Source organism: Haplochromis burtoni, unplaced genomic scaffold, assembly GCF_018398535.1.
Source record: "Haplochromis burtoni strain Fernald_Lab_line unplaced genomic scaffold, NCSU_Asbu1 Contig_642, whole genome shotgun sequence".
NCBI lineage: Eukaryota > Metazoa > Chordata > Actinopteri > Cichliformes > Cichlidae > Haplochromis > Haplochromis burtoni.
The window spans coordinates 97,073-111,094 of NW_024583003.1; the positions used below are offsets into that span (position 1 = coordinate 97,073).

At 39.3% G+C, this 14,022-nt stretch overlaps 1 protein-coding gene across 2 annotated transcripts; it reads left to right on the top strand.

Moving 5' to 3' along the window:
* Positions 1-342: 342 nt before the first annotated feature.
* Positions 343-13,877, top strand: slc4a1b (solute carrier family 4 member 1b (Diego blood group)). 2 transcript variants are annotated; one of them, XM_014329936.2, is made up of 18 exons: positions 343-473; positions 2,346-2,392; positions 5,734-5,905; positions 6,331-6,466; positions 7,281-7,350; positions 7,477-7,519; positions 8,391-8,575; positions 9,216-9,420; positions 9,567-9,770; positions 9,859-10,007; positions 10,138-10,332; positions 10,736-10,984; positions 11,120-11,209; positions 11,732-11,898; positions 11,996-12,237; positions 12,359-12,528; positions 12,905-13,078; positions 13,171-13,877. In XM_014329936.2, the coding sequence occupies exons 3-18, from the start codon at positions 5,749-5,751 to the stop codon at positions 13,249-13,251; spliced, it is 2,517 nt and encodes an 838-aa protein (XP_014185422.1). In that variant the 5' UTR covers positions 343-473; positions 2,346-2,392; positions 5,734-5,748; the 3' UTR covers positions 13,252-13,877. The 2 variants fall into 2 exon arrangements, with proteins under 2 accessions (XP_014185422.1, XP_005949330.1); XM_005949268.3 differs by having other exon boundaries at positions 5,737-5,905.
* Positions 13,878-14,022: the final 145 nt, after the last annotated feature.

Sequence of the window (14,022 nt, forward strand, 5' to 3'; positions counted from 1 at the left end):
ATACACCTCAGTTTTATGCTGATCGTCTTAAGGTGGGAGGAAGAAAAGCAGATGAAAGCCAGCTTTAAGCAAATGTTTTACTCCAGTAAGACTGAAGGTGACCAGGCCCAGCAGAGAAGTCTAAGCCCTTGTTGTCCTCTAAACACAGACATTAAATATGATAAGATGCGGGCTGGATAATGACACAGTTTGACTAGTTTTCTTCCATACCAAGCCACTGTATTCACTATCAATATTATGGGTGAGACCGGAACACATTGCTCTGCTGGATTTGCGCTTCGAGAGAATTAGAGTGCACGTGTCCATGTGTGTGTGCATGCATGTATTAGTCCCACCCATTATCGAGAAGCATGCACACACACATCGGCACCGAAGAAGCTTTAAATAGGTGGTGCGTATGAAGTCACAATTTTTTTGCCATTCTGGGGTCAGTCACTTGCCACTGCTGTCAGTTTAAGCAGTGACTGCAGGAGGTAAGTGTCAGCTTTTCTGCTACAGCTATGAATGGTATTTGTCCAAAAATTAAGTTAAGCTGTTGCTTTGAAGCATGAAAATATGGAAATGGAGCACTTCATTGAAGTTGCACACTTAATGTTGTTGTGATGTGTGTTAGAGTCACTGCTGCAGTGGAATAATCTTTATTGGTTAATTGAAGAAATTTAACAGTCATTGCAAAACAGAATGTGGCAATATCAGTCATGTTGTGTAAAACAACAAGTCACTTTTTATGGAATACATGCCCAGATGATTAAGTATGCACAAACAATAAGATAAGAATGCTTTTCTCATCTGCAATTTTAATGATCTTTGAGACACTTGCAAAGATGCAGATTTTTTTTTGCAAAAAATGGTGCAGCAATTTATATAAAAGTGTCAAAATAAATGGAGATACTATATATAAAGCCAAAACAGAAATATATGATTCCAGAGCTTGAGAGTGTATAATTGGTATGACCATATTTATTCGTCAGCACAGCCTGAACACTCTTAGAGAAGCGTTCTTGTCATTTCTTTGAGTAGTCTCCAGGAATAGTTCTCCAGGTTTATAATGGACATTTAAGGCTCTTCTTTAGATGTCTTTATGCAAGATGATCCCACACTGCTTCATCTTTAGCTTCAGACTCTTGGGAGGCCAATCCATGACTGGTAGTGTACCACTATGTGTGTTTTCTATCCAGGTATGCTTTCAATACATTGGCAGGCAGTGTGTTTGTGTCATTGTCATGCTAAAAACATGAAGCTGCTTCCAATCAAAATGGAACAAAAGCTGCTTTTATAATTTCATCAATTTTGACAAGAGCTCAACACCACTGGCTGAAATGTAGCAGCAAACCATGACAGAGGCTCCACTGTGTTTTGCAGATGCTGTGGACACTCACTGCTTTATCTAGCTCCTGAACTTCTCTGTACATCCTTAAAATGATTTGAACAAAAGAATATTCATCATTGCATAGATAGGGCATGACTTTTCAATACTGTTCACCTGCTGTAGGGGTTTTTTTGTCTTTTTTTTTGTCTTCCATGTGTCCAGTTTCTTTAAGGGCACACTGTACACCATGCCAAGATATGGGAATAACCGTTTTGGTGCCAAAATACAATTTTAGTTCTGTCAGACTGCATTATCTTTAGATTTTTTTATTTTATAATTTTTTTTTTGTAGATTTAGGAAATTGGAGGAAATTTCATGTTTTTGCGACAGGCCACCGGTAACAAAAGGCCTAAAGACACAATTTCATATTGGTTCTTTGCTAAGTTTTCTGTTATGTGTAGACACAACACGGGTTCATTCCATGAGTCGCTCAAGACCAATTTCAAAAATTTATAAGAAAGTCTGGCAACTTGGAAGCAAAATTTAAAAAAAAAAAGAGGAGTGACTCATGACTTTCACAGAATACTGTATATTTGCAGAAAAATGCACCTGTTATGCACCTACAGCTACCCATATAACATTTGCTCCTTGTACATATAAAGAATCTGCACATAAACACTTAATGATTCACATATATGCACACACATACACACAAGGTTGAACAGGTGACGCTACACTTTGATTCAGCCTCATACTTATCTTAACTTCTACCTCTGCCTCTGTAACCCTACTGTTACAGCCAGACCTTAAACTTGACTGTCTTCACTGTTAAATGCATTGATTTACATTCTGGTGACTAGCATTTTGTCCTCAAAAGAAAAGAGAGGATGCACAATGTTACTTATTTAGCACACCACATATTTTGTTTTATAAGTACACACCCATGCACTTTAAACACTGTCTAGTCAGGCTAAGCTGAATTCTGCCCTTTTGCTCAGTTCTGTTTTGTAAATAATGTATTTTCCGTCTTTTCCAGCTGCCAAGAACTGAAACATCGACAGTAACCTCATTGCAAAGTGTCAGGTAAGGGTCACCCCCCTCCCACACACACACACACACACTGTATACCCACTCTAGATGCTCGACATGTATTGACACTCGAAACATGGGTGTCCAGTCGTGTACACACCGGAAACTCATTTTGACTCAGAGGTCTGGAGCCTGGCGGTTGTTGAGGCGAGAAAACCGTGTTTACCTTTTAGACATGAAAGTGTCAGCTGGACATCACCTTCCCACATTTTCATGATCCGTGTCCACTTCCCTCGCAATATTAAAATAAAAAAATAAAAATCGGGCAAAAAGCTGTAAAGCCTTTATGTCTTTACTCAGCTGAGTAACAGTGTGATTTATCAAGACAAAACAAGGTGTTGTTCTATTTAGGATTATCATTCAGTAGAACTTCTGTGTTTGATTAAAGAATACTGCAGTAAGCTTCAATACCACAGAGTGCAGGTGGTTGCGGGACTTGACTGAAGTTATTGCACTAAGTAAATCTCATCAGCCAAAAGACACACAGTCAGAGCTGCACCATCCAAAAGCACGCTGTAGCTTTATTTTAAGAGCATGTATGTCCAAAATACAACCATCCATTCGCTTATCCTGTTCAGGGTCACGGGGGGTGCTGGAGCCTATCCCAGCTGTCATAGGGCGAGAGGCGGGGTACACCCTGGACAGGTCGCCAGTCTGTCGCAGGGCCAACACACAGGGACAGACAACCATTCGCACTCACATTCACATTCAAACCTAGTGGCAATTTGGATTATTCAATTAACCTATCCCCACAAGTTGCATGTCTTTGGCCGGTGGGAGGAAGCCGGAGTGAACCCACGCAAACACGGGGAGAACATGCAAACTCCACACAGAAAGACCCCGGCCTGATGATGGAATTGAACTCAGGGCCTTCTTGCTGTGCGGCAACAGTGCTAACCACCGTGCCACCGTGCTGCCTTCCAAAATACATATCACATAATTTTTTATTTTATGCATTTAATACCAATACAAAGTCCAGAGCAAAACTTTGTGAATGTAGGCCAAAGAGCACAACACAGAAAAACCCTGCAAAGGGGATTTCACAGTAGAAACCAACATCATTGACTCTATTTGATATAATACAAGCCTGTTGATCTTCGCTTTTGTGACCTTAAGGTAAATCAAAATTTGGTTGCTTGGTTATGGTCAACATTCAAAGCTTGAGTACAGATCTGGGCCGTTGGGTCTTTTTATAGTAAACGTGTAAGAATTCTAGACTATGTTTGCAAGAATAAACTTGTTCTGTGAAAATGTTAGGGTTGTTCTTCTTAAAATAATCTAGTTTCGCATCATTTTAAGACACTGATATGTTTACAGTGGATTGTTTCTTTGTTTTCGATCAGTTAGCCAGAATCTTCCTAAGAATAGCAGCTCTTGCTAGATTTGAAATGTTGCGATACACAACATAACTCCTAAGCAATGTTCCCTCTAATTTTTCATGTGTCTGAGCGAACACACAAACTCCCTGAGCAGGAGCAGGCGTTTTTGCAGCCGTTTACCTAAAAATGCAGCCAAGGCGTTTTTTTTAATAAACATTTCAAACTATTTACAGAACAATCAGCTGTTCTGCATCAAATTTGATGTCACACAAATTATTTGTGCCACTCCAAAAAATAATTTCTGTCCACTATGAGATAAAGGAGAACATCACAAGCCTGATACCTGCAGACCTGACAACAGGAGATGTATCACTCCTGTAACAGCTGTAACATTCAGCAGTCGCCTCATTGTTCTGACACACACAACAAAACTATTGACTACACTACACACTAACTACACAAGATTTGCGCTAAACTTTGCAAATCTCTCACATCTCAAAACACCATCGTCCCTCCTAAAACTTTCCCCCTTCCTAAACAACTAAATGCCATGTTGCCATATTTTTTTGATTGGTCGACATGGTACTTTTTTCGACCAATAGGAAAGGGTGGGTTTTTTTGGTTTTGTTTTTGCTCACAGGCGGAGCGCTTTCAAGCGTTTTCCTTATAAAACGCCGTTTTTACCGTTTCTTCCCGCAGTAAATATAAACAACGATAGTATTCAGGAAGAAAACCAAACATTGCATATATTTTTATCACAACTCTGGTTTTACGTGGCCTATCAACACAATTTAAAAACTTATATAAAGTCCACACTTTTTCTGTCAATTGTTCCGTCTGTCCTGCTCACATCTCCAATGGTTGTACACGTTGTGTGGCTTCACTCCACATCAGCCACGCCGCTTTGCTAGCTAAAACACCGGTGTCAGCACATAAGGACGCTGTCATAGCCTGTCAACGACATTGATTAGCTGCATATATACGAATGTGAATCGCATTATTGGCTGGACTATGGGATAAGGTGGCATCATTCTAATCCCATAGGGGAGCAGCCAGTCACTTACTGACTAACACTACAAAACAGAATTGTTAAAGTAATCATTTTAATTTCAATTCAGGTTAGATTTTATTTTTTGTGCGCAACGCAGATTTTCTGTGCGCAGAGACCGTGCCAGCAGTGCGCAATTGCGCACGTGCGCAGCTTAGAGGGAACATTGCTCCTAAGCCTTCTGAACCTACGCCCATGTATGTGCAATGACCTTAGTTAGACCTTTGCTTACTGCTATATTGCTCTTTTAACTACACTATTCATTGATGCAGTAACAGTAAGTAAAACATTAACTCAACCAAATTAAAATAAATAATGATGATGATGTTGAAATTAGCCTTCTTACAGTGGCAGTCACTGGAAAACAACACTCATAATGTCTTTAATGTTTTTGTTTTGTAATGAAGCATGACCAGGATTTATCTGATTCTGCCTGAAGAGAGTAAAGCACACTTGGGAATCATATGGCATGAAAAATATTGTTTTCTTAACCTTGAAGTAAAATTTGCAGATAAAGGTTTTTTATTATTTATTTGTTTTGGTTTGTTTAAAATCATTTTTGGAACTGTATGTAAAGTCAAAAAATGAATGAGGTAAGATTTTAAAACCTGGAATTAAAAAAGGCAAGCAGTAACAAGTCATAGTAGCTGGAAACAATCACCTCGGATAAACCATCTTTTATTTATTTTTTTTTACTATTACTATTTGCTACAAAAAGACATGTCCTAAATTTGTAGACGACTTTAAATGTAAGAGATTACTGAAACCACAGTTGTGCAGTTGTAGGCCTACACCTCATGCTCACATGTTGCACTGCAAGGAGGGGGGTGGGGGTGAGGGAGTGGGGGTGGGGGTGGTGAGCAGCTCTATATCATCCACCTGCCCTGTCTAAAATTCACTTGTTGCCTCACAAACACAAATGATCCTTGCACCTTTGTCCTGTGCTTATGTTTCTCTCTGTCTACAAGAAGCTGAAGGAACAAATGAAGGAGCAGGAGCAGCAGGGCTACTGGCAGGAGAAGGGCCGATGGGTGGGTTATGAGGAGAGCTTTGACCCTCAAGCACAGGTGTGGGTGCCCACTCCCATCTCTTGCCTCACCTTCAGGAGCCTTATCCAGCTCAGACGCACCATGAGCCCAGGTCAGTGAGCAAAACATGAGCATTTACAGGATTTTTTTTACACTATTTGTAATTATTTTCAATTTTCTGAAGTGCTTTACTTTTATAGGATTTAAAGGTACTGATATTTTATGTAAATCCATGCTGTGTCACACTCCTCCCTGTTACAGTGTGATCAAAGGAAAACTGTGCTGCAGTCTATACTTATATTCCAGTTTACTAAATGCTTTGCTGATTTAGATTGTTGTTGCAAAATATTATTATCAAAAAAGCTATTTTAGATTAGCATCTGTAAAATTCAGTCTTAGCCAACCTGACACATATAGCTTTAGTTCTAGTGCTTCTTTAGTGGCTTTTACTTCTAAAGTCCCTTCTTAAACCACAGCAGCAGTTCTTTCCCTTTTATTCAACATGACCACATATGTTTCTAAATTGTGTTTGCCAAGGTGTGACCATTTTAGACTGTGAGGAGAAAACCCTGGATACCATCACAGAGAAGATGGTCAGTGAGATGGTTAACAAGAAGGAAATCAGGTCAGGAGATCGGGAAGGAGTGCTGAACTCTCTGCTGCAAAACCGCAGGTATCGTCTGAGACACCATCCACAAATACAAACACAAATACAAATGAAATACACTCAGGCTATTATCCAAGACTCCAAAAGGAAAAGACTGCATTAGCTTGCTCAGAGTGGTTGACACTATTGTAGCTGTTGTGGAATCCAAACTATAATTATGAATCATCATCCCTGACCATCAAACCCTTTTGTCTGCCTGTTGAATCCTTTATTATACACAGACAATGGACACTGTCATAACTGTTTTGTTCTGTGCAGTCTGAGAGTTAAATCACAAAGATAACAAAATAAGCATAACAAACCCTCTGATTGTGAGAACACCCACTGGGTAACAAGTCAGAAAGCTTGTGGTCCCAACCTCAAAATAGGTCTGAACCATAGCTTTATTCATTTAAAGCTATGGATTGTTGTTTTTATACTTTGATATTTTTTGTGCAGAATAAACAAAATACAATGTGAAAAAAACATTCTTGATATCCATAAGTCAACACAGTTAGGTTATTGTGTCAAAATTTCAACTTAAGGACTCATTTATTACATTTCTAGCAATTTCTCTTAAAGTTTTTCAAATATTGAATAGGTCATTTTGTGCATTTGAAAACTCCTGTTTTTTCTAAATAAACTTAACAATATTACAAAAAAAGTTTCAATCAAATATGACATTTTTACCACTTTTCAGTCTTGTTTTCTTTTCTTTTTTTTGTAAACTATTCACTGAACAGAGAACTACCAATGAATAGTTTACTGTTTGTAGTTTGCCGCTGTAGTTTCAGTTATGGGTCACAGAGACAATGACAGTGACGTGCTGCTCTCATTTCAGCCAAACAACTGACCCAGAAAGCCAAATGTTGACTGGGACTGACCTGCAAAAGTTTTCTGTCAAGGAGAGAGTAAGTTGTCCCACTGGTATTATCATTTATTTAAGCATAACTGACAAAAGCAGCATGTTTAAAAGTTGGTTCTGTTGCACAAAGTCTTGAATAGAAAAGTCTTTTTTCCTTTCTGCCTTACCTTAGACTGATGAATCTGAGCATGTTGAGGCCTCCATGGTGCTAGTGGGTAAGCTGCTTTTTTCATGTTTGATGTGGAGTACAGTGTTGGTGTTTACATTCTGATTGCTGCACACGTGTACCTAATGCAAAAAGTGTCAAATTACAACAACAGCAACCTCAAGGCGCTTTATACTGTAAGGTAAAGACAATATTAGGGAGAAATCCACAAAAATCAGACAAACACCTATGAGCAAGCAACCGGCAAGAGTGAGAAGGAAGAACTCTCTTTTAAGAGGGAGGAACCTCCAGCACAACCAAGCAGTTAATGCACACATGCATAGACTGTGACCTTTGGCCCGCCCCCATAGTTCAGTATCCCTGGCAGTGACATTGTGGATGGTAAACAAATGGATAAAGAAATGGTATTCTGAATGGCAGGTTCAGCTTTAAAGCTTTTCCAGATGGTTTCCTTGATAGGACCAAGGTTATTTGAGTTGATCTGAACTAAGTTACCACCATAGTACATTGAGTCTCAAGCACACAGCTGATGCAGAGAGCCTTCCTCCCCCACACCAAAGGAAAAGCATGCTGGATAGCTTTCAGCTGAGAATCTAAAATGAAAAAAAAAAAACTTTCAACAGTGAATAAGTACATGGGTGGCTTTAGCTTGCAGGCAGTTAGATTGTGTGGGAGTACATGGTTAAGTACACTTTTGGTGTATTTTATGACCATGCAGCATCTCTGAGGTTCTTCTGGAGAATATTCTGGGCCTTAGTATAAACATAAATGTGAATAAAGAAAATGGATTTGTCCATAAGAATATAAGAAACATGAAAAATGTCCTGTTAAGGTACATTTAGAACAGATGAAAAAAAAAAATCTGTGATTAATATGCAGTTAAACGCAAGTTAACTAATGCAGGGTCCTCTTTTGACCAGGAACCCTGGATTTTCTGGAGAAGCCCACAGCTGTCTTTGTGCGTCTGAAGGAAGCAGTAGCACTGGACTCAGCGTTGGAAGCCCCAGAGCCTGTACGCTTTGTCTTTCTTCTGATTGGCCCCAGCAGCAGCGACATGGACTACTATGAGACTGGGCGTGCTATGGCAGCACTAATGGCTAATAAAGTGAGTTGACTGAGGCTTTTAAAAGACAAAAATACTACTCATTACAAAAACAGCATTCAAGTCTTCGCTCTCTGTTCAGGCTCTTTCAGCAAAAGAGAAAGTAGCAAGGGTTAAGGTGGCTTAACGGTGACATTACTGAGAAGAAAGCAGAAACCTTAAGAAATATTTTTCCTCTTTTGTGACTTTTTTTTTACTCACATTTGTGCTCTAAAGCAATTTCATTCCAATCTAGGTTTTTTTGTTGCAACTGTAACAGGCAATTACCAGTGGTATCATTTTTCAGGAAACGTATTACTCCGTCACATCAAAGGACATCGACAATTATCTTTTTTTCTTTAATTATACCGAGGCACATCCAGAGGCAATTGCCTATGGATGGCTTTATCTTGTTTTAGATTGTTTCCACTGCCCCCAAGTGGCAAAAGGAGTTATTGCAGGTTGCAAGTCCAAGTTCAAAATGCAATTTAAATGAGCCAACACTAAATAAAGTTAATTGAACAAAGGTTTTAATATTTTTTTCTATTTATTGATAATCCCGTGAAATAATATTTGATTAACAGTTTGTATTGGAAAATTCATTTTTAAGAAAAAATCCTGCAATCTTCAGATTTCATATCTGTCTCTGCTCAATCTGTGCTAGGTGTTTAATCAGACAGCGCTTCAGGCAAAGAGTGCTCGAGAGCTGATCAACGCTGTGTCCAAGTTCATGGACTGCAGCATCGTGATCCCACCCACCGAGATCAAGAGTGAGGCGATGCTCAGCTCAGTCATCAACTTTCAGAAGAAACTGCTACAGGACAAACTGCAAAGCTATGACCTCGTCAACAACGCCAAAGTTTGCAGTGGTGAGTCATACGCATTTACCATGTTGGCTGACAATTTAACTAATAAGATAAACAGATTATTTGTTTGTTTCAGCTTTTAGTTTCTTATTTGGATAACTATTTGGGATCTGATAGTGGCTTAAGCTCAGATTTCACATTTTCCCCAGATTCAATCGTTTCCAGACCTCCTATTGAAGATCCCCTTTCTCGTACTGGTCGACCGTTTGGGGGGATGATTCGAGACATAAAAAGGCGCTACCAGTACTACAAGAGTGACATCACCGATGCTCTAAACGCACAGGTCCTTGCTGCCATCATTTTCATCTACTTTGCTGCCCTGTCTCCTGCCATCACATTTGGAGGCCTCCTGGGTGTGTATGACTGTGGTACCATTTTTTTTTCTTCTGTTTTTTGTATTTTTGGAGATCCTATAAATTGTTTTTTTATCTTTGCCTGTAGCTTATAAGGTGGACAACATGATGGGCGTGCCAGAGCTCCTCATTTCCACCAGCATTCAGGGAATTATATTCTGCTTTGTTGCCGCGCAGCCTGTCCTGGTTATTGGGTTTTCTGGTCCACTGTTGGTATTTGAGGAGGCCTTCTATGCAGTGAGTTAAAAAGCCTTTTTATTAATCCTAACAAACATTACAACGCCATTATTGTCTTTTTTTTAATTCAATTAATATTTTTTCATTCATAAATACTAAATTCAAATCATCATTCATTTCCATCATTCAGTTCTGCAAGTCCCAGGGCATTGAGTATATTGTTGGGAGAGTTTGGGTGGGAGCGTGGCTGGTCGTCATTGTGGTGATCATTGTGGCCCTTGAGGGCAGCTTCCTGGTTCGCTTCATTTCACGATTCACCCAGGAAATCTTCTCCATCCTCATCTCCCTCATTTTCATCTATGAAACTTTTGCCAAACTTGGGAGGGTAAACAATCTTTATTCATTACACACACACACACACACCAATCAGCCACAATTTTAAAACTTCAAGCCAAATATTGCGCAAGTTACTCTCATTCCACAAAAATAGCTCTGACTTACCGGGGCAAAGAAACAAGACCTCTGGGGACCCTGTGGTGTCTGGCACTGGGTGTTTGGCATCAGGTCCTTTTGGTCTTATTGGTTGTAGGCCTAGAGTATTGGATTTAACACATGACTTTTTACATCATTGGTGCAGTGCTGTTCAACTGATCTTTCAGTGGTTTTATTTATTGTGGCTAAAAAGTGTGTGTCACATGTTGTAATAAAATCTGAAACATTTCTCATCTGCGATTTATTTGTTGAACATAAGCTGTCATTTTCACCTATGCTCTTTAACTTTTCTTTAGATCTTCAAGTCGCATCCACTAATTCTAAATTACGAACACGTGAATGCAAGTGCCGAGTATCCCTGGCACCCAAAGGTCGAAGAGATTGTCACGTATGACAATTCTACCGGCAACAAAACTCTAATTGTCAACACCATCAAGCCGTCTTACCCCAACACAGCCCTGCTCTCTATGTGCCTCATGATGGGCTGTTTCTTTATTGCTTACTTCCTGCGTCAGTTCAAGAACGGGACATTCCTTCCTGGAAAGGTGAGCTCATGCCCAGAAGGTTTCGCTCCATTTATGAGGTCACCTTTACTTTAAAATAATAGGATTAAAAGAAACCAAATTAAATGAAATTAAATTCAAATAGTAGACTTGATGTCAGTGATGTGTGTTTAACAGATCAGGCGTTTGATCGGTGACTTCGGTGTTCCTATTGCCATTGTCCTCATGACTCTCGTGGACTACAACGTTCAGGATACGTACACTCAGGTTAGCGTGTGACTCCAAACTACAAAGGCACACTCATAAACATGAAGCAATAATTTTAAGTAAGTAAAATGCAACTAAATATATGAAAATCAAAGGTTTATTTGTTCAAATGATTCATCTTTACGGAAAAGCAGCTTGGTATAAACTCAATGTTTACCAATTAATTAAATTTAATTTGACCAGATTCCATTAAATTTAATGTTTACATTGTAACAAAATTACATGAAAAATTTAAAGTGGATTTAGGAAGCAGCTAGAACCATTAACTTTTTTTATACATGTTGCAGTGTAACATATTTAATTTTGACTGCATACACATTGCCATTTCTACACTAAATGCAGCATCCTAAAAAACCATCATCGTGTCTCTCATCACTTCCAAAGAGATCAATGGCCAGTGTAAAAAAGAAGAATTGCATGAAGACATACTTCTTAGAGTTTGGGTATCTGAATGTTGCTTGAAGACAAATTTCTATCCTTTAACACTTTGGATTGAAAATGTTGTTTTTTTTTTCTTTATAGAAACTAATCGTTCCCAGAGGTCTGACAGTGTCCAATCCTGAAAAAAGAGGCTGGCTCATCAATCCTTTCGGCGAGCACAAACCTTTCCCTGTGTGGCTGATGTTTGCTTCCTGCATCCCAGCCGTGCTTGTGTTTATTCTCATCTTTCTGGAGTCTCAGATCACAACGTGAGTCATCATAGGTCTTATTAGCTGACACGAACCATAGAAAAAGTGACAATTCATGACTTTAATGAGCGTCTCCCTTCTTTATGGCTCTAAACAGTCTGATAGTGAGTAAACCTGAGAGGAAGATGGTCAAAGGCTCCGGGTTTCACTTTGACTTGCTGGTTTTAGTTGGCATGGGAGGCCTCAGCGCGATATTCGGTGTGCCGTGGCTCAGCGCTGCCACAGTGCGGTCTGTCACACATGCCAACGCTCTCACTGTCATGAGCAAAGGACCAAAACCGGTGATAGAGAAAGTGATGGAGCAGAGAATAAGCGGCATTGTGGTGGCCTTGCTTGTTGGTAGGTGCTGTCTAATCACCCAGTTCTGTCTACAAAAGCATTGCTAGACTTATACTTTGCATTCAAACTGATGTGTGTGTACGATCCTTTATCATTTATCTGAATGTATGCTTGTATCAAGGTCTGTCAGTTCTCATGGAGCCCATCCTAAAGATGATTCCCATGGCAGCCTTGTTTGGGATCTTCCTCTACATGGGAATCACGTCGTTAAATGGCATTCAGCTGTGGGATCGTGTGCAGCTTCTTCTCATCCCAAAGAAATACCATCCTAATGAACCCTATGCTACCAGAGTAAGCATCTCATCACTGCATGATACATGAGGTCCATGGTGCTAGCATAAGCGGGGCAAACAGAAGGTTTCTCATGGGGAAAATAATGAAGTTGTGGTTTTGCAAGACTAAACACAATGAGATGTTACTGTGTTACCTATTATATTTATTAATTTTTACCCAGCTTGAGACTGTAGTGATAAAATCATGTTCTGTGTAAAACTGCTGGGAGATATTTGCCAGATGCACATTTATATACCTAAGGCTATTTCTATGATTTCAATTTTATTATGCTTTTAATTTGTCCTTGAACTAGGCATGTGTTGGCAGGTTTCCAAAGCTACTTAAAATCGTCAGTTACTTGTGTTTGGCTGACGTCTGTCTGTCTTGGTTACAGGTGAGCACAGGACGAATGCACCTGTACACGGCCATCCAGGTTGTGTGTCTAGGAGTTTTGTGGCTTGTGAAGTCCAGTCAGATGTCTCTGGCGCTTCCCTTCGTTCTCATCCTCACCATTCCTCTGCGCATGCTTATGACCGGGCATCTCTTCACCGAACTGGAAATGAAATGCGTAAGCTGAACGCTGTGGAAAGTTCAGACCTTTTTAGATGGTATGTGTGTTGCAGTGTGTTTAAAACGGTTCTTTCTGTGCTTGTGTTTCAGTTGGATGCTGATGATGCCAAAGTGACATTTGAGGAGGAGCCTGGGAAGGACGTGTACTGTGAATCTCAGATGCCATTGTAGATGTTTTTCATGACAGACTTTTTTTAATAAATGGATATTTATTTTATAAGTGGCTTAATTTTTTTTCTCTTAGTGCAAAAATACTTAAAATGTTGGGGGTTTTCCACATACCTGTAAAACTGTTAAAGCCAACTGCTAAACTGTAAATTTAGCTGTTGTAAACTGCCACTCAGGTAAATCATTTGCATAACTGAACCTGGAAATATTCTCATTTACATGTTTTTACAAAAAAAGAGGAAAAAAAGGATGTGCAAGATGTCAGAGAAGCAATTCTACATGTGCCTTTTGTCCAGAAGCAGAGAGCTTGAAAGCTGAGTGTAAAATTGTAGGTATAAAAGCCATAAAAGTTTTTTTTTCCAAGCATCTGCACACTGAATGTAAAAAATGGACGCTTAAGTTATTATCTAACAGCTAAAATCTGTATGAATATTGTGTAATATATGATGATAAATGATGTGTATACACTGTTGCTGGAATGATAGAAGAGCTTATGCTGGAAAGAAAAAAGGAGTGTGTGGCAATACGAGGAGAGATATAATATTGTGTATAAAGTAATTATATTGTGTGTTCGGCTTTCTTCTTTTCATATCTCTGTAATTAAAAAACTATCTTCTGTAAAAAAAAAACCTCTCCGCTTTCATTTTTACTAAGTGTTATTAACTTTTGCTGGAGACAGTTCTCTTTAGATTCTCTGAATTCCAGATAAACACTTTGTCCGAGACACCAGAAAAGGAGGCGTCGCCAATTCTCCAAGTACTGCTGTGTATTAAT